This window comes from Mauremys reevesii, linkage group 20 (assembly GCF_016161935.1).
Source record: "Mauremys reevesii isolate NIE-2019 linkage group 20, ASM1616193v1, whole genome shotgun sequence".
Classification (NCBI taxonomy): Eukaryota; Metazoa; Chordata; order Testudines; family Geoemydidae; genus Mauremys; species Mauremys reevesii.
The window spans coordinates 20,452,259-20,477,803 of record NC_052642.1 but is presented as its reverse complement, the minus strand read 5'-3'; the positions used below and the strand labels follow the sequence as shown (position 1 = coordinate 20,477,803).

General features: G+C 49.6%; 1 protein-coding gene across 2 annotated transcripts in view; it reads left to right on the top strand.

Moving 5' to 3' along the window:
• The window catches only part of DOC2B (double C2 domain beta), a 159,779-nt gene that overhangs the window by 111,300 nt on the left and 22,934 nt on the right, over positions 1-25,545 (top strand). For both annotated transcript variants that reach the window (XM_039508366.1, XM_039508364.1), the window contains one exon: positions 24,033-24,159. In XM_039508366.1, the coding sequence (XP_039364300.1) occupies positions 24,033-24,159 (127 nt within the window). The remainder of the gene's footprint in view (positions 1-24,032; positions 24,160-25,545) is intronic.

Here is a 25,545-nt window from a genome sequence, read left to right as displayed (position 1 = left end):
ACTATGCCAAGGTGATGGTAAAGCTTTCCGAAAAGCTGCGGTGGATCCTCTAGTTAAAAGCAACCCTTCAGCTAGGAATAACATCTGCTTGGATGAAAGCACTCTGTACAATTCAGGATCTTAAGCCACTTGCTTATGTGACATTCTGAGCCACCTCCTTTTAGGAAAAGTTAACAGCCAAACTTCTGAAAGTTTGTTCTTCTTTTCCCCGTTAGGTATTAAGATCACATCTTTGCAGCTGCAACTTCCTCAATTAATTAGGTGATAATTAAGGATTGAAATTGTGTCTCTTCTTAGCTCCACACTTCCCAGGAACACCTGGAATACAGTTCTCACTTCTTGGTGTTTGCACTTAACTGACTGAAAACCTTTCCAGGCTCCTGCGTCACGAGGAACCGTATAATACGCTCGGGGTAACGAATCGCCCGCTGGCACTACTCTAAGGGTGTGCATTGAATGGTAAACGGGGCACACGATAAGGGAGCCGAACTTTCGCCGACTTTCAGATTAGCAGCATGGCATATCGTCGCTCTCGTTTTGAAGGGAGTGGAGTGTGCTTGGACCATGGGGACTGGGAATCATGGATACTAGTCCCAGCTCTGCCACTAGCACAACTTGGTGGGACCTTGGGCAAGTTCCTTCCACTTCTGTATCTGTAAAACGGGAGTCAGCCTTCCCTATGCCTGGTAGTGGAGAGACTGCCTAAAGATCTCACACATGGGGCAGGGCTTCCTGGGTCCCCAGCACTGCTCCCGGCAGCACGGCTCATGCTGGGCCATTTGGCTCAGCACGGAGCCAGTGGGGAGAGTGCCCCACTGCTGAATCGCTCCCCTGGTGCTGCAGAGTGTGGCAAAGATTTTGGCTTTGGATGTTGTTGGTCCTGGAGAGCCTGGCTCCCTGCCAGAGAGTGGTGGAAAATCCAAAGCAAGTGACCTTTGTTCCACGTAGCCAGGCTGTCAGGAAATGGGGCCATTGCATTGGTGCCCAACCAAAGCTACCCAAAGGTTAGAAAATCTGCCTGTCTGTGGGATGTGTCCAACCCGATTCATACAGTTTAAGGTCAGATGGGACCATTGGATCATCTAGTCTGACCCCCGGTATAACCCAGGATTTCACCCAGCTAGCCCTGCACTTAGCAGCATAGCCAGCTTGTGGACACAGAGAGCCGGGACAGCTGCTCTCCAAAGGGGTCAGTGGACTTGTGCAGACTGGTGCCCCGTATTCCCGAAGGTCTAATGCCCTTCTTGCCCTCAGACCTTCTGGGAAGCGGAGCTGCATCCTGACAGGCTGCAGAGGAGGAAAGTTACCCATACAAGCCAAAGAGCTTGACTGGGCGAGCTAATGACAGCAGCTTCCAGCTGGGGGAGATCAGCTGCAGCAAGCCCCATTCCGTAATTCTCTGATACTTGAGCACCGCGGTACAGCCATTTAGTGTGGGGAAGCCGGGCGGGCGTTGGGTTACAGCTGGCATTGGGAGTATTGATTCCCTTCCGCCAGAGAACGGTTCTGCTTATTTTAACTGTGGTTACGTCTGCACTTGGAGCTGAGCGTGTAATTCCCAGCATGGATGGATGCAGCTGCACTAGCTCCGATCCAGCTAGCGGGCTAACAACAGCGTAGCTGCAGCGATGCAAGTGGCAGGCTGGCTGGCTGCCCCAAGTCCGTACCCATCGGGGATGCTAGGCACGTGCATGGGGCAGCCAGCCTCTCCCTCCTCTTGGGCCACCCTGGCTGCACACTAGCGTAATGAGAGCTAAGCACAGGTACATCTCTCTGCAAGCTGGAAATTTCACCCCCAGCTCCAAGTGGAGAGGCAGCCTGTTATCTATTATCTAACCCTTCCCCCATCCTTTCCCCCTTTGGAGGTATTGTCTATCCTTCCACCTCCATTTGCTGAGGGTGGAGTTGTATGCATAGGAATTACCAGGGGGCCCTTCCAGTGTCCCATCACCTTCAGTGACAAGCACCATATGCTACAAGGGGAAGGCACAAGACAGCCCGTGGGAAGTTTGCCCTCTAACTAAGGTGGAGGGGAAGGAATTATACATCTCCAGCTGCAGGTAGAGGGGTGGGTGTGTGTGTGTGTGTGTGTGTGTGTGTGTGTGTGTGTGTGTGTGTGTGTGTGTGTGTGTGTGTGTGTGTGTGTGTGTGTGTGTGTGTGTGTGTGTGTGTGTGTGTGTGTGTGTCCACACAGCTGAATTCACTGCAAATCTATCCCCACCCAAAGCTGACATGACAGGCTGTGTTGAGAGATAACAAGCCCACTTGCCATCCCCTGCATGCCTGGCATGAAAAATGCTCCCAGCCAAGCAGCCGTTTGGAAAGGAGCTGCTGGCTGAATTTTGCCCACCCTGAGTTGCTGAGGTGCCCATCCTACCATAATTATTCAAGGCTCAAAGTTTAGGAACGCTCACCAGCATCCCCCTTCCTTCCCCCCTGCATGCGCTTTAAGAGGTCTTCTCTGCATCTCTGCACCAGCAGTTGGGCTGATGGATTAGCATTTTATTGCATGGGATGGTAGGAGGAATTGCATTCTTGATATGTTACTATGGCGACCAGAGCCACAAAGATAACCTAAACCTCTGAATGAATGTACCCTGGTTTAAACAGGCTTAGATTCTCAGCCGTCTGTGTCTGAAGATTTTGTGAACAAAAACTGGGAAAGTTTGACTAGCGGCACTTTGTTTGTTTTCTGGAAGAGGCTCAAGGAAGGGAATTAAAGAATTGCAGTCCCTGAAATCAGCAGGGCAGCACTGCTTTTTGCAGCCACAGCTCTTCGTACCGGGATTGAGCAGTGAGCAGTCTTTTCGTCTGGCCTGAGATTTGGTCTGGTGCCCCACTCTTTGCATCCCTCCTGCCATGACACTAGTCTGCAGCTGGTGCCAACATTTATTTATTCATCTAGGCACCCATTCACGAAAGCACTCATTATTCAAGACAAAACTTAAGCACGTGCTTAACTTTAAGCGTAAGTTTAAAATCCTTTTGAAGTCAATGGGACTTATGCACCTGCTTAAAGTTAAGCATGTGCTGACGTGCCTCGCTGAATTAATTTAGCAAAATTTCACATGGAAACATTCACTGTTTTTGGTGGCCAACACATTAACATGGCAGAGTGAAGTTTTCCATCACAATGATCCTGTTTATCATGTCCATGGTGGAGCCAATATATAAAATTCAAGTAGTCCTCATTTTCATTAAGAGTATTTCCCAACCTGCTCATTCCTTTTCTACTGCCTTTTGAGTGGGAAATTCACAGTCAAAGCCATTTTTCTTTAGTTAATTATCTTATTGTCAAGCTGCAGATGAGATCAGACTTCTCACAGATTTGCTACAAAGTGGAAATTTTCCTTTTTTTCCCCCTCCACAGATTGAGTTTTCTTGGAGGATGTTAAATAAGGTGAACAGGTGTAAGGTTGTGAAATTTTGCACCTCGGCATGCAGCGATGGTGTAATCTGCATCCTCAGGCCATAGGTGTGAAAAATCATTTGCCTTTTCCGTGAAGAGGAAGCACAGCCGTGTGTGTGGTTAAGGCACTGGATGGGGTCTTGGGAGAGCTGGATTCAATTTTGGGCTCTGTCATAGACTCCCTGCATGACTGTTATTACTTTTACCTTCCTGTGCCTCAGTATAACAGGCATAAAGACATCTCCTTTGTCATGTCTACTTAGAAAGCCGGTCAGGGCAGAGACTGTCTCTTACTCTGTGTACGTACAGCACCTAGTGCATTGGGATCCCAGTGGGGCCTCTGTGCTCTGCTAGCAGACAAATGCATAATAGAAACTCAGCATGCAAAATAAGACACTGCAGCTTACACACAGCCACACCACATATAGGGTGTGCATGTGTGCAAATCTAATGTGAAAGTAGCACTTGCTGAATATTTCCTCATTTCAGTTCTTTGTATGACCATAATTTAATGAAAAATGCCCGCTGCTCCATTGGTAACAGCGTGCTTCAAAGCAGCAAGGACGGCGGATACGCTCGTTCTAATCAACCCAGCTTCATTGAAAGGCAGCTGTAACAAGTTGAAAGCGCTTGAGCGACGCCCCCTTGGTTTGAGAGGAGATTGCTTGCCAGATGCCTCTTTGGTGCTGAAATTTGCCGCCTGGCAGGGAAATTGATGTTGGAGTCTCTTTAATGTAAAAATAATGGACGCAATCAAAGCTGCCGCCAGTCCCCACCTCCCTGCCATTTGGGAAGCTGTGTGACTCAGCAGAGCAGAAATGGAACAGGAGCCAAAAATCTTCCTCCCCTCCCAACCCAAGTCCTCCGTGGGCTGGCGGACTCCACACTCGGCTTCAAACATTGATGGACTGGATCATGCCTTGGTCTAATGCAGCAGTGCAGGGCGTGAAGATGCTTCCTTCATGGAGGCATTAATGCTGCCTGGATTGTCGCTCCAGACCCTCGAGGGGGAGAGCAGGGGCTGTTCGCCTCATGCTTTCCCTCCCACATGCTCCCACCTCACGAGTGAGGCTCTGTAGAGACATGGCTAACCTGGCTCTGACATGCCCCCAGGTGATCAGGGTAGGGGCACCCCTGCAAAGGGCTGTACCGGATTACTGTCCCCCACACTTCGCCCCCAATGCAGCAGAGACATTGTGTCTCCAGGGTGGCAGAGGAACATTGCCGCTTGCTGAAGGCTGGGCACCAGGGAAGTACAGGTCATTGTCAGCTCAGAGCGTCAAAATTCAGCAGCGCTTCGGGGGTGGCTCTGCTTTAACGGACTGAGTCACAGGAAGAGGCGACATTAAAAGAGAACAAGGATGCTTTGAGGATGTGCTCCACAAGCCAGTGTGAGTATCCGCAAGAGAAATAACATGAGGAAACAGCCTAGCAAATTCCCTTGGGGGGGGGGGGTTATTAATGAATCAGTCCCCTAAAATAACACTTCTACTGCATGTGCTGCCTTAGCACTGAGGACTTTGAAGGGCCGGATCCCATTCCTGTTCATTGAATTCAGTGGGCTTTGGATCAGGGCCACAGTGCTTTGCTAACGGTTAACCCATGCACCAACCTGGGATGATAGGGAAGTAAAATTCAGGCCTGGAACCAAAGGCACAGAGAAATTAGGTGACTCTTTCAAGGCTATGCAGAAAGTCAGTTGCAGAGCAAGAACAGATCCCAGGGAGTCCAGTCATGTGCTCTAACCATTTGGACAGTGCTGCAGACTGGTGCAGCCAGTGTGCTGAAAGCTACTAATCCTGCAGTATCCAGCCAGGGCCGGCTTTTGCAAGACAGTGAGTCATTGTAGGACTTGCACGACGCTCGTACACCAGGTGACCAGCCCCGGGAATGCCCAGGGTTGATCGCTGCTCTGGGCTGGTTGGCTCACTATTTTTGAAGTGCTTTTGAGTATTGTGTTCGGGCTGGGGCCTTGCTCCTGAGAACCTGGAACTGAACGGAATTGCTGCACCTGTAGCGATGTCGCCGCAGAGAAACCTTCCTTAACCAGGCCTGTGTTTCCCCCCTCTCCCCTTCTGTCACTTTCCAAAGGATGAGGAATGGGAGCGTCTTGCTCGCAGGGGGAGTATCCCGTAATGAGCCAACTCTCGCCACTTGCTTGCTCATCAGTCTGATCACTTCCCATGGACCAAGGGCCGGGGGAGTGTAACCACCAGGGGGGATTATAACCCTTTTTTAAGAACAGCGCATGGGGCTAACAGGAGAAACTCACCACTTGCAGATGGCTCCAGTCCAGCTGACAGATGTGTGGCAAGTATAGTAGGACAGGGATGTTCTGCAGCAGGCCGCTGGGGCATGGAGCGTGTATTTACTCCCCTAGCGATAAGGACACGGACACTAGTATTAATGAATCAACCCTCCAAAATAAGACAGCCATTTCGGACTTCACCTAACACCTCGTAACTGAGGCTCTCGAAAGGCCTGATTCAAAGCCCCTTCATTGAAGGCGTGGACACTGGCTCCTGTGCCATTCACAGTAGTGAGAGGATTCCCCTCCTCTTCAATGGGGTCAGGGTCAAGCCCCAAACCATTATTTCTAATTTTTTAAATTATATTTTGTAAATGAACTTGAGACAATTAGCAGCTACCATTGATTGTCACACAGACGGGACCCAGCCCCTCTGCCAGCACAGCTTGGCTCACGCCTGCAGTGCATCCTTACTACCTTCGCCTCAAACACTCCCCAGTCAATGCCTGTACCCCTGAGTCCCGAACAGCTTGGTAGGGCTGCAGTCCCTGACCTGCAACATAACCCTGCTCTGCTCCACCATCCCCATGTGCCCTACTCAACTCTGCCAGCGTGTCTCCAGCCTAACAGGCAGTGCCATCTGCTCCTCCAGTCCTGAGCTCTGCTGGTGCACAGAGGCTGCCGGACTTTGGTGTGCTGCTCATTCTGAGATGGACAAATGTGGACTGAGATTTTTCCTTTTAACCTCAGGTAGGATTTGAGCCCAAAGGGCGAGGGGGGGATGCTAGTGAATGTAACCTCAGGAAACTAAAGTAAAAATTGCCAAACTCCTTGTTTCATGCAAGGAGCGTGGGAGAGCGAGCGGGGGTCTATGTGGATGAGACACATCCTAAGCAATTGTCACCTCTGATTTGGGGAGAGGGAGCCTGTAATGGAAAGGAGCAAGACTGTCATACACAGTGTGAAGCAGTAGGGTCGTGCACAACTTAATGAAGTTTAATATGAAGGGTCTCTCAAGTAGAAGTAGCCAGCTTCTGTTAACATGCATCCTGTCCTTAAATGAAATAAACTTTCCAGATCCTGGAGATCAGCACCAGCCCAAATTCATTTTTCTAACAAAGCCCTTTGATTCTTTGAAACATTTTCCTCTTCTGAATGAATACATTGAAAACAACAGAAGGGTTTGGAAGATGTTTTGTTGAGTGGGGGAAGAGTTGTGTTTTCATGCCACAGCTGTAACTGAAAAGTTAATATAAAATAAATAAATGAATGGAGATATACCTGTCTCCTAGAACTGGAAGGGATCCTGAAAGGTCATTGAGTCCAGCCCCTGCCTTACACTAGCAGGACCAAGTACTGATTTTTGTCCCAGATCCCTAAGTGGCCCCCACAAGGATTGAACTCACAACCCTGGGTTTAGCAGGCCAATGCTCAAACCACTGAGCTATCCCTCCCCCCAATGAATTGTCAGCTGCTCAGAAGATGTGAGTCATAATGTTTAATTTAAACTAGTGCCCTGCATTTTATCAGTGCATGTGTCATAGAGCAAAGGGAGGAAGGTCTCTTGGAGAAGTGTGTATTACCTGAGACTTCAGAGATACTCACTTGCTGAGCAGAAAACTGACCTCTCCACTTCCATAATCATCTTTTCACTAGATGCCATAGCGCCGGCATGTTATAACTAGCCAAGATAAACAGAGACCAAAAAACCCAAAACATTATTTCTTGTTTCTAACAAGTTTGAAAATTAAAACACCAATATTTTCCCCTTGGTGCTGTTGTCCTAGTGTCTCATATGTTAACAGGCAAAGGCACAGTGAGATCCAATGGCTGGGGGTTGGAGTTAGACAAATTCAGCCTGGAATTAAGGTGCCGATTTTTAACAATGAGGTTAGTTAAGCTTTGGACAAAATTATTAAGGGATGTGATAGATTCTCCATCTTTAAACCGAGACTGGGTGTCTCTCTAAAAGACACACTTCAGGTCCGCTACGAGCTATGGACTGGATGAACGGATCATGGGCGAAATTCTCTGATCTGTTTTTATGCAGGAGATCTGACTAGATGGTCTCTTCCGGCCATAAAAATCTATGGGCTTGATTCACCTTAAGGCTGCTTATGCTACTCTGGCAATGAAGAGGGGCTTTACAGGGGGCATAAATTATGTTTACACCCAATTAGGGCTCCTACCTTAGCGTGCTGTACAGTGACCTTGATGTTGATGAGAATCAAGCCCTTTGGTTCTATACGCCTATGTAATATTCAGGCAGGGGAAACCAAAGCTCTGGGGGCCTGGGGATTATTGACTGGAGCCGAGGCAGTCTCTAGTAACCAAGCTTTGTCATCGTTACCATCACACTGTGTACATAACCAGTGAGAGATCATGCACATCTGGAGAGAACACCCCGAAGCTGCAGTGTTGGGGTCTGGGGCCCATCTGCGGCTATATCTCCACCGGAAGAAAAGGGCTGTGTTTTTTCCATCAGGATTGCAGAATCAAACTGGTGTAAAATCCTAGTGGTGACAAGACACTAACTTTAGCTTGTCATGGCCAACTCTGTGTCCCTCTCTCTAGCCGTCCTGGGGTTGACCTCAGCTAGCTAACTTGAGGGCAGACGTACACTTTGTCTCAGCTAGGCTTTTAAATTGACCTAGCATGTTGGTGTTTTTTGCAGTGATGAGGCACATAAAAGATGTCACTGTGTCTAGAGCGGCTTGCAGCCCAAAGGCTCTGACCCTGGTAAGACTTATTCACATGCTTAGCTTGACACGCTGTGAGTAATCTCATTGAAGTCAATGAGACCATCAAGTGTAAGCCTTAACGGGACTGGGACCAAAGTGTCTAACAGATTGCACTGATGCAACAGGCATAGACTGCGTCTGTACATAGGCTTGGCAGATTTCAATTTTTTTTATATAATTTTGACAGATAATATTGATGTTTATTTTTAAGCATGTTTTCCATTTTTATTTATTTTAAATTTCCACAGTTGTGCAAAATTATGGTTTGTAAACATTTTTTTTATTTTTAGCTATTTAAATTTTCACAATTGCAGGAAATTATGGGTAGGTTCAGACAATGGAGGGTCCAAAAATTATTTATTGAGAGTAGATGTTGAGAATCAAAAAGTTAAAGCTTTATAGCTGTTAAAACACAAACTGTTAACATCACATGTCAAAATATACAAAGTAAATATCCTTAAATCAAACTCGAATAAGTTCTCAAGCAGCATTTTTCTTACTTTGTCTATCTGTAAATGTTGATTATTATCAATGGAAATATTTTTACATTGGTTTGTGTGTTCTATCACACACAGATCCCAAAGTGCTTCACAAGGCAAGTCTGTATAATTGTTCCCAGTGTATTGGCTGGTCACCTGACACTGGCTCTTCCTCCTTGTTTCTGTCCTTAAAGGACAGCTAGGCATAATCTGAACACCTACTTCTCCATTTAAGCCCCTGCTGAAGTTGGGACAGGGACACTGAGGGACTGCAGCTGGGAAGGGATGTGTCCATGAGAGGCACCATCTATAAGATGTGACTCTCACTATGAATAAGTTGCAAACAGATCTGACACTCTCGCTGCAGTGAAATACAAGACTCATACACTTCTAGCATAGCATGTTTAAAAAGACTTGATAGGCAGAGAAGATGACATTAGCACACTTAACATCCACATCCCAACCTGCAAACAACTCAGGTGCACTGAGGCAAGTCAAAGGGATTGTGGTTGCTGATGTGAATTAAAGATCCTGTTTCTACTGGCATTGGAGCTTTCTTGTAGACGTAATATGTCCCCTGTGAAACCGTTAGCCTCTATTCCAAGGTACAAACTCTCCTGATACCCCTCGATAGATGGCTGTATCCAGATAAGAATGTCAATAGGACCTCATCCTGTTACATCTGTGTCCGTTTCCATCGCAGCCTCTGCTATCTTATTAACCCGTTTCTTACTGATGGGCTAATAACTGCATCCTTGGAGGGAATTGACTCTGCAGCACTTCTGAGGAATAGCTTTAATTCTCTTGGAACCCAGAGGGAATTCCCCACCCTCATCCCCACCCTGCCTCCCTGTCTTTTACAAAAGCCTAGGTTGCCCTAGCTGTCAGCCAACACGATCCCTTCTGCTCGGGTGCAGAGTGTACCTGGTCTGTAGCAATGTGAGATGGCTTGCCTGTGGGTGGCTGACTCTCTCCACCTGTTTTCTGGCTATGTCCATCCTGGCGAGTTGCTCAGGGTGAGAATTCAGCTGTAGTGGGTCTTGAGTTTAAATAGCTTTAATGGTTTGGGATCATTCAGCATTTGCAACACAAGGAAAGAGGGCCTCCTGTCTGTCTGTTTTCAGCCTCTTGGGGATTAGTTGAAGGTTCTCAAACTCAAAAACTTGACATATAGAATTTCTGTTTTCTAAAGGGTTTTTTGCCTCACACTATGACTGTCAGAGCTTGGATTTGCCAACCTTCTGCAGAATAAAGAGCTGGCTGCATTTTACTGGTGGATGAGGTGTTAACTATCCTTGGGCATTTGAGAAAGGGACAGGCTGAGGACTGGATGGGGTTCTTGATTGGTCAGGTATAATTGGGTTTTGGCACCGAACGCGATGGCTGGATGGGCAGTGAATTTAAACGGGATTATGATTTGTTATATGCTTGCACTGTGCTTAGTGTTGTGGGCCTCCTGCCTCCATCCCAACGGGTATCTTCTATTATCTAACGTATATTTGTACTAAGAAAGCTGAAAGCACTCTCACTGTTAAATGCTTCCTTCCCTGCACTTCTAGTTCCCTTTCCCATCCTGTCTTACACAGAGTAAGAAACAGTCTCTGCCCTGGCCTGTGCTTGCTAAGTAGACAGGACAAAGGAGGTGTCATTATGCCTGTTATACTGAGGCACAGAGCAGTAAAGTAACTCAACTACAGTCACACAGGGAGTCTGGCAGAGCCCAGAATTGGTCTGCATTGAGGTCTGAGGTGTGCTAACATTGTGCAGCTTAAGAGATGTTCCAACACCGCATCCTTTCACAGCATTGACACGGGTCTTGCTGGGGCCAGAATTGTATACAACCTAGGACCAGTTGTGACAGCCTGCCAGTAGCCCTTGCTCCCATCCTCTCGCCCGGTGTCTGTGGACACACAATAACAGAACAAAGCATCCCATGTTCAGCCTCAGTCCCTTCCTTCCCTCCACTGGATCCAAAATTCTTTGTTTAAAGCTGAGAGCGCACAGGTTTGACCTGTTTCTTTCCTACCCAAAGGGGCTCACTTTCCTTCCTGTGCCCGCTTTGCCCTCTCCCTACTCCTTGCCATTTTATCTCTGTACTTGCTCTCTTGCAAGATTGCTTCTGTCACGCACTTCTGCAGGCTGCCTGCTCAACAGGGGGCTGGGACCATTGTAAAACCTACTGCAGACCACGTGCCATCAGCCCAAGACATCCGGATATAAGCAAGCGTGCACAGCCTCTGTTGGGAGCATTCAGCTTTCACAGCGTGAAGCGTGGACCCTTGGCCTTAAGCTGATGCAAGTAAACATCCATCAGTTTTGAAACCATCCCTGTTTAAGATGCGGCAAGGGAACATGGTGCTCCACATGCAGTGAGTGTTTATCGTTCCACTGGCTTCTCTCCTGAAGCTCAGAGTGGTCTCTGCAAAGTAATGAAGACATGATTCATTAACTGCCAGTGCGGGAAAGGCATTTATAGATTTAGCATGGAGACGAAAATTCTCTGAGCATCACTGAAACTCTGTAAGCAAATTATTGCCATTATGTGCAATCAGCCAGCACCTCTGTCTGTTTGCTGTTAAGAGAGCCGTGTAGCTGGAGATATCTAATTTATGGAGAATCGTCAGCAGGGTTGGAACATATTTGGGGTATAGTTGGCAGTGTCCAACACTAAACTCACTCTGAACTCCAGACCCCGAGAGGAAACCCTCAACTCACTCCCCAAAGAATTCTTGGAATGCAAGAAGGTGAATTCATGGCTCAGCAGAAGGAAAAACTTAATCACTGTCAGTAAGGGCTTTTCCTGGAAGCTCTGGTACAAAAATGCAAAACCATAAGCAGAAAGGAAACTGATAGACTTCTCAGCTTGGGTGCAAGCCGGTCCTGTGGGTCTGGCTGTGAAGGCCTGGTGTCCTAAAGACATTCCCCCTACCTTGTTTCCCCAGCAGCCCATGCCCTCTAAGGTGTGAGAGCCTGAGGCAATGTGTAACATTGCTCCTGTCCCAGTGTCCTCCCCGACAGGATCCTTGGCAGCACTCATCTGCTTTACCTCTACTTCATGACTTGCTGCAACTCACACTTGCAAAGCAGTTTAACTGCACTGTGATAATACTGGGGGCAAACCCTGGTTTGGAAAGCACTGATCACTGTGGGTTAAGCAGCAAGGCCCGTTGCTTCAGCGCCTGCACTTTGAAGTGAGCCATTTGTTCGTTACTCATCGGAGTTTATAGCTGGAAAGACGTGCCGTCAGCAGACTCCTTGTATTAGCTGGATGAAAAGGAATTAGTTTAAGGCAATCTGCAGTCTCTGTTCAAATGGGGTAACTTCATTAACGGCAGTGGGTTTACTCTGGATTCACACTGGTATAAGTGAGGTAGCCTGGGTGGCGAAGGTCTCTCCAAAGCAAGACATTAGGAGCTGGACTTGTGCAGACTTCATTAAAGTTTAATAAAACTTGATCTATTGCTAAATGAAATCACATTTCTCCTGCCCCAGCGTTTGAAGACAATTTAATAAGAGCCCTCTCTGGCAGCATGGTCAGGCAGGAGAGGAAGCAGCCAGCCTGGCTCTTGGCTCAGAATAATTTTATTTTAGTCACAAATGACCTGGGTATTCCAATAGAAGAAAGGGAACAAGGCAAGCAGCCCGGAGTTGCATGACTGTCGCTCTCTGTGCCAGGCTGCTGGAGTCAGTTTGCTCTTTAGATATCTCGGGGGGCTGCCTCAGCTCAGAGTGATTCTTGTCAAGCACGCTGTATGCGTCAGGTGACTAGTCCCACTGACCACCCTGGTAGATATCCATTGTCAAGTACACTTTAGTGTTTTCCTGCCGCCTTGTCTGTTTTTCTTACTTAGAGCTCTTTTAAGGACTCTGCTTCTGGGAAGGTATTGTCGCTGTTCGAGAAGCTGCACTATTATCTGAGAAATCACTCTCCACAGCTGAGGATTCTAGCGTCAGGAGCAGTGTAAACCTCTAACCAGCATCTGGTGCTGGCCTCTGTCTGAGATAGGGCACTGGACTAGATGGACCTGGGTTCTAATCCAGTCTGGCCATTCCTATGTTCTCTGTGGCTACATTGCCCATCTGTAATAAGCAGGCACTGAGTTGTGGTTATGAAGATATGTTGACCTGAGAGGTCGTTATTGACTGAGGCTTGGTCAATATTTTCTTCAAAGGGTGATGAACACTGATGTTCACTTGATCCTGAAGTCAGAAGATGGATTGTGACCTGCATTCTGTGTGCCTGCAGCAGGAGTGTCTGAAAATCTCTCATGAATGTCAGAGGTGTAGCAGGGTTTTGGTTTAGAAAAACATTGTAAAGAAACGTTAGTGGAACTTCTGAAACAACACAGTCAAAGGCAGGTCAGGTCCAAGGACCAGAGAGAGCATTACCTCTTATGAACCCACTAGGAAGTTGAGATTTACATAGACTCTTTAGCTCGTCAGAGGTAAATACTAGTTTTGACACAGATTCATGCAGTGATGGTGTAGCCGTGTTGGTCCCAGGATATTAGAGAGACAAGGGGTGGGTGAGCTAATATCTTTTATTGGACCAGCTTCTGTTGGTGAGAGACAAGCTTTCGAACCACACACAGCTCTTCTTCAGGTCTGTGTAAGCTTGAAAGTTTGCCCCTCTCACCAACAGAAGTTGGTCCAATAAAAGGTATCTCCTCACCCACTTTGTGTCTCTGGTTTTCACATAAACAGTCCTACTCTGAATCTCTCCTGAGAAGATCTGAGGTTGGAAATAGCTACATCTCCTCCTTTCGGTAATGGCTGCTTCTGGATTTCTAGCACTGAAACTAGCTTGGCTCAGTTGTGTATTGAGTGTGGGTGGTGGTGTGTGTCTTTCCTCCTCCGAGCAATCTCTGATGCCTTACGATTCAAATGAATTGGCCTCTGTGGGAGGGGGTTTCATTGGATTGTGTGGAGATGAAAGGCTTTTGGAAATGGTGCTAATGCAGCTGGATTGAGATGAAAGGTGAAAGGGTCTCTGCATTGATCTCCAGCATGCGGCATGAAATGGAAAGGAGCCGGAGATTACACCGCTAGAATTGCCTGTAAAATATCCCACCCATCCCTGCTTGGGGATGGCTGGGTGGGGGCACCACAGTTGGATGCACCTTTCCCTCCCCTTCGCCTTACCCCATCCACAGCTGTGATTAAAGTTAGAGAGTCGCCTACATAAACCCCTGTGCTTTTCTCGTCCGGGGCCGGGCTCAGCACGGGAGAGTGATGGGGGACAGCAGGGTGTGGGGTTGGATTTCTCTGCCCCGGTGGAGTTTGTCCCCTGTTCTACATGCGTGTTCACAGTTAGGGACTGACTGATAACGCTGCCTCCTGCGAGTGCTGGATGCACCAGCTGGGATGTATTGGGGAGGATGCCCTAGACCTCGCCATTCCCAAGGTGTCAGTAGGGTACGAAGTATCCAGGCTGGGATTTTCAGAGAGGAGCGAGGTACCCAAAGGCATGAGACTTGCATGCCCTAGCTGCCCTCTTCCCACTCTGCACTGGCCCCTGCTAGGTTCAGATGTGGGTGTATCTGGAGCACTGGGGGAGGTGATTCGCAGGCCACTGCAGAGAATGTGCCAACAATTCCAGCTGGTGACAGATGGCCCAGCTGGGCTGCAGCAGGGAACGGCTCTGTGCTGACAGCAGGAGGCTTAGGGATCCCAAATGGCTCTCTTCTGTCTCTCATATCTCTGGGTCCCCTAGCTGGGAGGCTGCTGTGTTTGGGAGCTTAGCGCTAGCCTCTGGAGTGAGGACCAGCCTCCCCTGGATAGTAGTAACCGGTAAAAGTTAGCATTTGTACAGGGCTTTGCAGCTCCAAAGTGCTCTGCAAACTGAGACTAATTACTGCAGTCTCTGCCACATTAATTCTTCAGAGGATGAAATAAACAAACCAACCCCCAGCAAGGTTAGATATGTAACAAATCCCGGCTTTCATCCCAGGTATCGCTCCTCTGCACACCCTGGCCACTCGGAATCCCAGGGCAGATCCAAAGTTAGTCCCCGTCGCTTGAGCGCAAGGAGATCCCCCACTAGCTGCGAGCAGTGCAGAGCCTGTGACAGACAGCTGAGCAATTCTGTTTCCATCCATACACAGTCGGCCAGCGGTTCTCAGTCTGTGGGTTGGGACCCCACAGTGGGTCGTGCCCATTTTAATGGGGTTGCCAGGGCCGGTGTTAGACTTGCCAAACGTCCGAGCCCCACTGCCCAGGGCTGAGGGGCTTGGGTTACAGCCCCCACCCGCCCAGGGCTGAGAGGCTCAGTCTTCAGTCCCCCTTCCCTGGGTCGTGTAGTGATTTTTGTTGTCAGAAGGGGGTCACGGTGCAATGAAGTTGGAGAACCCCTGCGCTAGGCAGCTCCTACCCTTATTCTTTACGGGCTTGGTAGCTTCTGGCTGTGCTTTCTTTTTTTACTCAGCGGCTGAGGGAAGTGCGCTTTTGCAAGAGGTCAGCTATAATAATTGCTTAAAGAAAGTACATGGTAATTAAGTTACTCTGTTAATTTGCTGCCGGGCAAAGAATGAGAGAGGTCTGGGAAGCTTACTGGGCTCCTGCTTAATGGCAGCAGCAGCCAATTACCACAGGAAGAAGGGGAGGGTTAAAAGAAGGACCGTAGGACCCCGTGGCCCATTAAAGCAGCCACAGACTGCCTGCATAGCCCCTAGTTAGATGTGACTTTTCATCTTGCAATTGAAATGACGCCCCCGGCTGTTGTAGGGGGAATAACATCCTGGCAGGCCGTGATTCTGTATTGCATCAAGGAGAGCCGATTCTGTTCTCCCTGCCTGCTGTCCCAGAAAGGAGCAAAGAGGGACTGAGACACGCGCCTTGGTGGCTTACGTTGTCTCTACGTACATGCCTAGGCTCAAGGGAAGGACGGCCCAGTGGTTAGGGAACAGGCCTAAGACTTGGGAGAGCTGGGTTCAATTCCCTGCTCTGCCACGGACTTCCTGTGTGGCCTTGGGCAAGTCACTTAGCCTGTCTGTGCCTCGGTTCCCATCTGTACAATGGGGGTAAGAGCCCTGCCTCACGAGGCGTTGAGTGGATAAATCCATTAAACATTGTGAGGTGCCAAGATGCCATAGTGATGGGGGACAGATAAGTACCTTGGATGGAAGCGGAAGGTGCAAGGAGCCACATGCAGGCAAAGCTGATCAGAATGTCAGAGATTGAGCAATCCTAGTGGGCGTGGGAAGATAGGGGCTGGAGCTAGCCTGGCATAGGGCGGGGCTGGGGGGCGGGGCTTCTGCCCCACCTGCTAGCACCCGGAGGCATGTTCTAGGACAGCATCCTTGGAGGTGCTACTTCTGCACATGCAGCCCTTGGAGGTGAGCTGTCCCCTGGATCCATTGTCACACCAGAAGGTCCCCATCTTCTCCCTCCCCAAGCCCAGCGAGTTGCAATGTTTTGGAGCTGTGTCCACACTTGTGGGTGCTTTGCTTTGCTCTTCTAAGAGGGTTCTCCCTCCCCGGGAGCAAAGTAGCCCTTGTTAACGTGGGGATTTTCTTTGGGGTTCCCTTGAGGTCCTTTCCTTGGCATTAACCTCGAAAAATTCTATCCAAATTCAAGTTTATTTTAATGGGAAACCGTAGAGGGGGTGAGGTGTGGGGAATCTGTCCCCTGCTGGGTTTGTGCTGGATTCTGCTAATAATTTGCTCCCCAGCACGGAGTGGAGCATAGACTCCAGTATGTTAAATCAATCTCTGGTGATTTCATTAGCTGCTAATACAGGCTGTGGAATTGTTAGCATACACATTTATTAGCATGCTTGCTGCCTTGATCATTTAGACCGGTCACTTTTTTTTTTAAATTGTTCTTCCCTGTACAGAAAAAAAATGTATCCTGCATGCATGGAAGCACTAGTCGTAACATTTAAATTACTCCAATTATGTTGGCTTTGGCCCCAGTTCCTCACGGAAAACAACACTGAGCCACTGTAATTAAAATAAATGTGACAGCCTTATCACATCAGCCATCCCCACGACTTGGAAACGCGGGAGTCTGTTCTCATCTTGATGCACAGGGAGGGCTCACATCCCTCTTCGCCTACACACAGAGTGAGAGCGTGCTCTGAAACCGGAGGGAGGTCCACGTGCATTGGCAGCCCAGGTAGGATGCCTGGGGTGGAGCGAGAAACCCAGCCACGTTGTCAGGATTTTGTGCATGCGCTTCACAGACAGTCTGCATGGGCTGCAATGCAGCCAAGCTGTGGGATGAAAGCCCGGTGTTAATGGCAGGTGTCTTGGAACCAAAGTGGGTTGCAGACATTGTTAAAGTGAACAGGTGCCTGAAGCACTCAACTCCGAAGGAAAGGGCCAACACCCAGAGCCACCTCGCCCGGCCACATGGCCCAGAGGGGAGTGTACAGCTAATGGGGTTTACCGGATTTCAAACGAGGGGGCTGGGACCCAGTTGGCATGTGAGTGGTGAGCAACAGAGTGTGCCTGTTGCTGAGTGTCTGTTGCTTGATGATCTACACTTCAAAGTGGCATTGCCTAGCCACATCAATCAGGGCTGTGGAAAAACCCGACCGACACGGCTAGGACGGCAAATCCCCCAGTGTAGACACAGCTGTGTGATCTGGAGAGGGCTTCTGTCCGCAGGCCGGTGCTCCTACACTGACAGACAGACTCCTGTTGTCGTAGGCTGCCCTCTGTTGAGGGGCCATGCCTGAGTGGATCCTTGGAGCAGAGCGAGGAACAGGCAGAAAGGCGCCTGGCCTGAGCCGCCGGCACAAGGGAGCTGTCTGCAGGCAGGTCTTTTCCCAGTACCATTCCGGGAAACAGGAGCTTGTGTCATCAGAGCATGTTCACAAGTCACACAGAGGAAATACCCTGCCTCTGCCTCACTGATTCCTCATCCAAACAGCAGTTGCCTTCCCAGGCCTTGAATTTCAGCCGAAGGCAGCACTGGAGAGGCAGTGAGCCGCAGTAAAAGCGCCCGTCACGTGTTGCAGCTACACTGCCTGGGTGCCCGAAGCCATGCACACACATCGCTACTTCTGCACCTCAGTGGGACAACGTTCCAGCCTAGCGCCAGCAACAGGAAACCTGAGCTTCATCCCTCTGTGCCAGTGACTCACTCAGACCTTGGAGGGTCCCATCCAAAGCTCACTGAAGCCAATGGGAATTTTTCTGTTCACTTCAAAGGCAGCTGCATTGGGTTCTTGTCTCCTGACTTTCAAACCTGCAGCTGCCTCTGATTTGCTGGGACTTGTGGATGCTCAGCATCTCTGACGGTGGGTCATTAACCTGGCCCTTTCGGAGTCTGCCTCTGTACAGTGGGGGGTCAGGCTGTGAGGCTGGCAGACTAGGTGGCAGCTCATTGCCAAGGTCCCCAGGCCTCAGTTGAACACTGACGGTTACAGAGCTGGCACCAGACTGGCTCAGCTGTGTGCTGGTATTGTTAAAATAGAACTATAAGAATGTGTTCAGCGTTTAGACTTCATTGAATGCTTGTGAGCTGCTGCCTGCGTCAGTCTCACTCACGACATCTATAGCCCATATTTGAGCACTTGCATTGTAAGCCACCAGACAGGAGAGAGACATTAACTCGTGTGAAATGCTGGTCCCCAACCAAAGGTGGTGTGTCCTGCCTGACAAGGAAGGCCTATCAATGCCAGACAGACTAGACTGGAACATTGAAGAGGACAAAAGACTTCCTTGTTACTCCACCCCGCTCCCTCCTCCACACACACATGAAGATAAATCTTGCAAGTTAATTCCTCCCATCAGCTGAGTTTGCCGCTCAGAGCATAAGAGGGAACAAGGAGGAACTGGATCTCATTGTTGTTCGACTCTGAGGGCAAGGGGTTTCTAGGCATAAGCAAGGGATCCTCAATTGCTTAGCTTGTGTTTAGCCCTAAACGACATCTAGAGCTTGCTTCTATTACCTTTGGAAACTTAAGACTTGAACTCATTTGGGTGTGTGCATTTACCTGCCTTAACCTTGTAAATAATTCTCTTACTTCCTTTTCCCACGAATAAATCAGTAGATAGTTTATTATGTGATTGGCTACTAGCATTGTCTTTGGTGTGAGATCTAAAGTCCAATTGACCCGGGGTGAGTGACTGGTCCTTCGGGACTGGATATAACCAGAATATTGCTGTGATTCATGGTGTAAGAGCCTGTCTCTCACAAAGACAGTCTTGCCTAGGTGAAGGGACAGATGCGGGTATTCAGGGGGGCTGTCTGTGACTCCATGGTTTGGCTATTATGGTGCCTGAGGAATATACTCTCGATACTTGGTTGATGAAATCTAAGTATAGAACTCAGCCCATTTGGGGGTTGTGCCCTGGTCTTAGCAGTGTACCCTGAGGTTGGTACTCACGCTCTTGAGTCTGCAGGACAGCTTGACACAGGCTACCCTGTTTATTGTTAGTTACCTGAATTGTGGTAACTCCTGGAAGACAGGCAGACAGACAGACACCAGTGCCATCCCCAAGGAGCTTACAGAGACCGACATACACACAGCAGTGCCAGCCCCAAGGAGCTTACAGAGACCGACATACACACAGCAGTGCCAGCCCCAAGGAGCTTACAGAGACTGACATACACACAGCAGTGCCAGCCCCAAGGAGCTTACAGAGACCGACATACACACAGCAGTGCCAGCCCCAAGGAGCTTACAGACACTGAGTGCAAAGGGAAGTCAGGTTCCCAGCATCCATGATGGGACTTGGCGATGATATGGGGACTGTGAGCTCTCTGGGTCAGGAACCATTTTTTATTTCTATGTGTTCAGCACAACGGGGCCCTGATCTAAATCAGGGCTGCTCAGCACTAGTGTGATGCAAAAAATTATGAACAGTGTGTTTATGTTCTTAAAGCACTTTGGAAATGTAGAACCCAATCCCTACTCAGGTGAGGAGTTCCATTCACTTCAGGGGGCCGGGCTGCAGGATTGGGCCCATAAATTGTTTGTTTCTATTACCGTAGTGGCTAGAGACCCGCACAGAGACTGGGGCCCCATTGTGCTAGGTGCTGTGCATACATATAGTAAGAGGCAGTCCTGCCCCAGAGTTTACAGTTTAAATAGACAAGACAAGAGGGTGTGTCAGGAAGCAGACACATGGTGAGGTTAAGTGACTTTCCCAAGGTCACACAATGGGTCGGTGGCAGTGCTGGGAATAGAACCCAGGACCTAGTCCAGTGCTTTGTCTGCTAGCCTATGCTGTCTTTCACCTGTAACATGCCACAAGTCTTGTTGCTCTACCCTGAAAGCAAAGGATAAAGGAACAGACTGATATGTCAGCTTGTCTAGAAGCACCTGCAATGCCACCCAGGAACAGCTCCCGTCTCCAGTTCAGCCACTGCCTGTACCTGCTGGAATAAATGTGTTGTCATTGCTCTTGATTAAGGCACACAGGAAACACTAGCACCCAGATGCGAGCAAATTAAATAGTTTCCATAAGAAAAAATACCCGGAGATCAACGACCCGGAGCTGCACGTTGGCGGCTGGGAAAGTTTTCAAGGGCGAATGCATGAATTCTTTAATTAAAATTAATGTGGCCATTTCTGCTCCTGGGCTCTAAAATTCTAATAAAACCCACATGATAACTTATCTTATACACAAAAATTAAAGTGCTCTGGATACAGATGGATTTTTCCCTCAATATTTATTATTTCTTTCCACTCGGAGCCAAGGAAACTTTAAGAAATAGGAATTTATATGGCACCCTATAAACTGCAGTATAAATTGTACACCAGGATCTCTTCAAACACCAGCTGAGATACAGGGACCACTGAGGTGCGGGACAGCACCAGTTTGCCACAGGAAGTGAAGCAGAATCCTTCACCCAAATGAAACGGCAAGAGGATTGAGCTAGGCAGAATGTAATGTACCAGAGCTGAAATGGGAGTATACCTCACCAATGTTGTTGTTTTATTATTTGTACAGTGGTCGTGCTTAGGGGCCGCATCATGGGCCAGGACTCCATTGCTCGAGCCACTGTGCAAACAGAGGTGGTCTCTGTTCTGAGGCGTAAACAATCTATTGGTGCCTTATTTTTGCAAATAGTGCTTTGCGATCTTTAGGGATCAGCCTGTCCCCAAGAGGAATCTTATCTGAAGGGGACCAAAATACGACTGAAAATAAAGTGTAGATTTTTGACAGTGAGGATAATTAACCATTGGAACAACTTACCAAGGGTGGTGGTGGATTCTCCATTGTTAAATCAAGATGGGACGTTTTTCTAACCGATCTGCTCTAGGGATTATCCTGGGGGAGTTGGTTCTCTGGCCTGTGCCATACAGGGGGTCAGACGCGGTGATCACAGTGATCCCTTCTGGCCTTGGAGTCTATCAGTCTGTGAAATGCTACTGCCACAAATACAACCATAGCTACCTCTGGCTGAGTTGCTGGCTGGGATTCTGGCTGTCATGGCTCCGTTCCAGCCCTGCTGCCGACTCGCTGCTGGGTGATTCTGGGCGAGTCACTTAGAGCCAGAGTTTTCAAATGCACTCAGAGTTAGACCAACTTGGAGTGTTTTTGGAAATCCCACTCAGTCTCTCTGTGCCTCAGCTCCCCACCTGTCACACGGGGATAGTAACACATCACCCCTCAACCCCCCATCCTTGGCTGCTGTGTCTATTTAGGGTAGACTGGCAGCTCTTTGCGGCAGGGACTGTCTCTCCCTATAGGCTTGTGCAGCACCTAGGCTAGTGAGGCCCCGATCTCAGTTGGGTCCTTCTAGGTGCTACTGTAATGCAAATTGGTAAATATTAATAAGAATAATTTATGGTGCTTCTCATTTGTAGATCTCAGACCACTCTACAAGCCTGGCCTCAAGCATTAGGTGAGCATGAAGTTAAATGACTTGCCCAAGGTCATACAGCTAATGGTAGCAGAGATAAGATTCAAATCCAGGAGCCCAAACTCCATTTTCCCTGCAGTGCTTCCTGCCGCTCTATGGCCTGAGCCTGCAACTCCCGCTGACTTCAGTGGAAATGCTCAGGATCAGGCCAGTAATTTTCTGCGAACGAGCATGCCTCCTGCAGAAGCCTGTGTGTCAGTGCAGGAGTAGGCAGCTGTCACGTGTCTATCTCAGGCAGTGGAAGAACCCCTCTGCCGTGCATCTCTCTCTGGGTATTGATAAGACGCCTCGGAATTGTAGGTGTGGATTTTCTGTCGCTCCAAGCCACCCGTGGCTGTGTCTGGCTTTGGCCTTGTAGGCAATATCGGAACAAGTTAATGAGTGTAATTTTAAACTTAGTGAGCAACTCAGACCAGAATGGTGAATGCTCTGCAGCTGCCAGAAAATGAAAAGTGGATCGAATTGAATTGGCCAGGCATATTGAATGAGCCATCAATATGAAAGGGGGAGGCAGCGAGCCAGTGCCCTCTGCCCTGAGGTAGGGCTGTGCGTGTGTGTGTGAGTGAGAGCTGGCCGGATTATATTGTTCTCTGCAAGCAGCAGAGTTGCGTGCGTTAATGTTTCATTGCTAACAAGGGGGGCTGAGGTGGGGGTCTTATTCCATTTCATGCTCGGGTGCAAACTGGCCCACGCAAGAGCGAGCGTGAGTCCCACGCCTGCTTTGATCAGCAGCACCAGCCTGCCTCCTCCAGCATGTGCTGTTTGAGATCTGCAGGTTGTTCCCTGGATGCTGTGGTGGTGCTGTCACTCTCAGGAAATGAGCTGTGACTGTCTAACTCCGTCTGTCAGGTACAGGGCTTGGCGCTTTGAAGCCCCCACCTGGAGCTGTATCTGCAGCATCTCCCCTGGTCAGCCTGCTGAGCTGTTTCTAGCTAGTTTGGGGTCTTGTTAGCTGTTTAAAAGCGGCGCTGCAGAGGAACAACATGCAAGGTGACATTCCCAGCTGCTTTAACTTTCCAGCATTGAGAGCATGTGGCAGGGGAGTGAGATTCCAGCCTGGAGATGCCTCTCTTTGCTCCTTTTACTTGTCTGAGTTTAAAATTTGCAGTGAAAAGTTTGACTGGGCAGCAGTCGGTTAGTTCAGGCCTCGGCAGCAGGACTTGTGTTAAGCAGAGAAGAGGGGGAGGGAAGAGTTCATCACCAGACGTTTTGTTGTTGTCGTTTTGTGTTCTGTACAGTGTTTAATGCAAACTATGCTCTCGTTCCCTGGCGCTCCTTGGACAGCTCCCCAATCTGTGCTCCTCTTCTCCCAACACCCATTAGGTTTGTTCTAGGCCACAGGAGCCAGAGAATGAAACTGACCAGCCTTGTTTGCCCATCCAAGCAGAGTGAAATTCCAAAAGTCAAGAACTGGCACAAAGCCGTAGGGGGTGGCTTAGCAGTGTGACCATCAGAGTCAACACAGCTGCAGCCAGAGTCCAGTGCAGCAGCATCGACTGCACCTTTCCATCCAGGGTGGATGCACTCGGTTCACTGTGTGCGTGGAGGCTCGTGTTTAAACCCCGAGGCCTTCCCTGCTCTGACTGCGAGGGTGTGACAGAGCCAGAGGTGCTGCTGCCAGGACTCAGTTTCCCCCACGACTTCAGCTGACATTGTCTCACCCCTTCCACCGCTGTACATCAGCTGCTGCCCCCCAAACCAGAGGTGGCTCCATTTGAATGGTGGTAAATGTGTACACACTTTGTAAAGTGGTCTGGGATCCTTCAGGAAATGCATTTCGATGATATTTGAATATGCACCTATGGCTGCTCTGCTTCCCCTCTCTTTCTGATGGGGAGGAGTCAGGTACGGGCCCCCTTCTTTGGAGCGGTAAGACAGCTTCCCATACTTACTGCACTGAGAAACGCTAAACCTCTGAGATATCCCGTTTCTGACAGTGCCCGCATAGCCCTTAAGGAAGGAGCTGACTCATCCGTGCTTTGAAGGCTTAGCCCTGGAGAACGGTGAATTAGGTCTCTAGTTGGTGAATTAGGACTGTATTTTCCCTATGGCCACATGGCACCAACTGGGCCCCTTTGTCGGGCAATTCCACCTGAAAAGCCAGCGTTCGGATGGGCCTTGGCGTTAGAGCTCTGCCTTCCCTTTGCCCATGGGGGGCATCATGGAGGAAGCTTGTTCTGCAGCTGCCCATGCCATACTGGGTCTGGGAGGAGCAGAGGGTTTGAATGTGGCACGCAGTTCACCCCTCAGTTAGCAGGAAATACAGATTGGCCCCTCCTCTTTTGCCAGCCTGTCTCGGGACTGATTCCCCCTCTCCCCTGTGTGTGTTTCAGAATTTCCGTCTGCGACGAAGACAAGTTCCGCCACAACGAGTTCATCGGGGAGACGAGAATCCCATTGAAGAAGCTAAAGCCCAACCAAACCAAAACCTTCAGCATCTGCCTGGAAAAGCAGCTGCCGGTGAGTGAGGGCAGGGCTCTGGGCTGGGTGACTGGGAGCGGGGTCGAATCTAGCTCTGACTGATCAGCTCTGCCTTCGGCCTCCTTGTCTCCTTTTCACTTCTTAGCCCTCCCTCCGCTGCTTAGGGGGTGCTTTGAGAGCCCCTCTCCCCAGACACGAGTGGAGGGAGTGCCCCCTCGCCAGCCTGGCCGTTGGGAGTTCTGCCTCTAAGTGCTCATGCTTGGCCACATGCCAACAGCAGACCTGCTGCTGAGCTTCAGCTCTGCAAAGGGGCCAGCAGCGACAGCCGGACTGGGGACACCCTCCTCTCCCCCATGGCCGCTGACAGGCTGAGGAGGCCTAGAGGGACTTGGGCCAGCCAGAGGGGAAAGCCAGCAGCCCTCCACAGCACCGAAAGGAGAGAGAGTGTCTAGCTCGCGTGTTAGGTTTGATGGGATGGCTCCAGAGCATAGCTTATTTAGCCTTGGAGGAGAACTTGCAGAAGTGTGGTCATGAGCTGGCTAGGGTGTGCCATCGCTGCCCCCTATTGAATAGAATCAGAACGGCTTGACCATGTGCCATAGCCCTGTACTGCTAAAGGAGATTCTCCTTTAGCTCATGTGGCAGGGGTCTGTGCTTTTGGAGTGTGTGCACCTGAGGGGGTCTGTTCCCGTGCAGTCCTGTGTTGCATGGTGTGCAATGGAAGTGAGGTTTGTTACAGTAGGATAAACAAAATGCTAAACTCTGATCACCTAGAAATGCCGGCTTTGCAGCTCCTCCCCACACCCTTCCATATGAAGAGTGGGATGAGAGTTCATCCTGCCTTGTGTCGAGGCTAATCGCTCACACTAGCACCTTTCGGATAAGAGGAGCAGAGCTGCAGGATGTTTCCCTGGGCTGGGACTCCTCTATCAGTGCGGATCAGTTCCTGGGGAGGACACACAATTCACAGATGCTGTCCGTCCGTTTCTTCCCCTTAAGCAGCCCTGACAGCCAGCCAATCGCTTTGTCCTGCCGATCAGCCCAGCAAGGCTTATTGGCTCCTGGGTCTCCTGGTAGACGTCCGTTCTCGTGCCAGGGGGGTGGTTGCAGATGACCGCGGTCTCTAGTCCTGCTGGGGTGTCCAGGCAGGTGCACGGAGAGAGCTGTGTGTTTCCTTGGAGTGCAGGCTCAGCAGCGAGTGGTCCGTGAAGGATGTCGGTACCCAGGGGTGTGCAGCTACCTGGGCTGTCCTACCCTCCCAATGGCAGCATTGGCTTCCACTGAGCGTCTCCTGCTACTCGCTTGCTTGCGTCAGACCCCTGCAGTGAAATCCAGGCCACTGAAGCCAGTTTGGCTATTGACTCTGATGGGGCCGGAGCAAGCAGGCTGCCGGCAGGCTGAGCCTTTCCAAACCACCCACTTCCC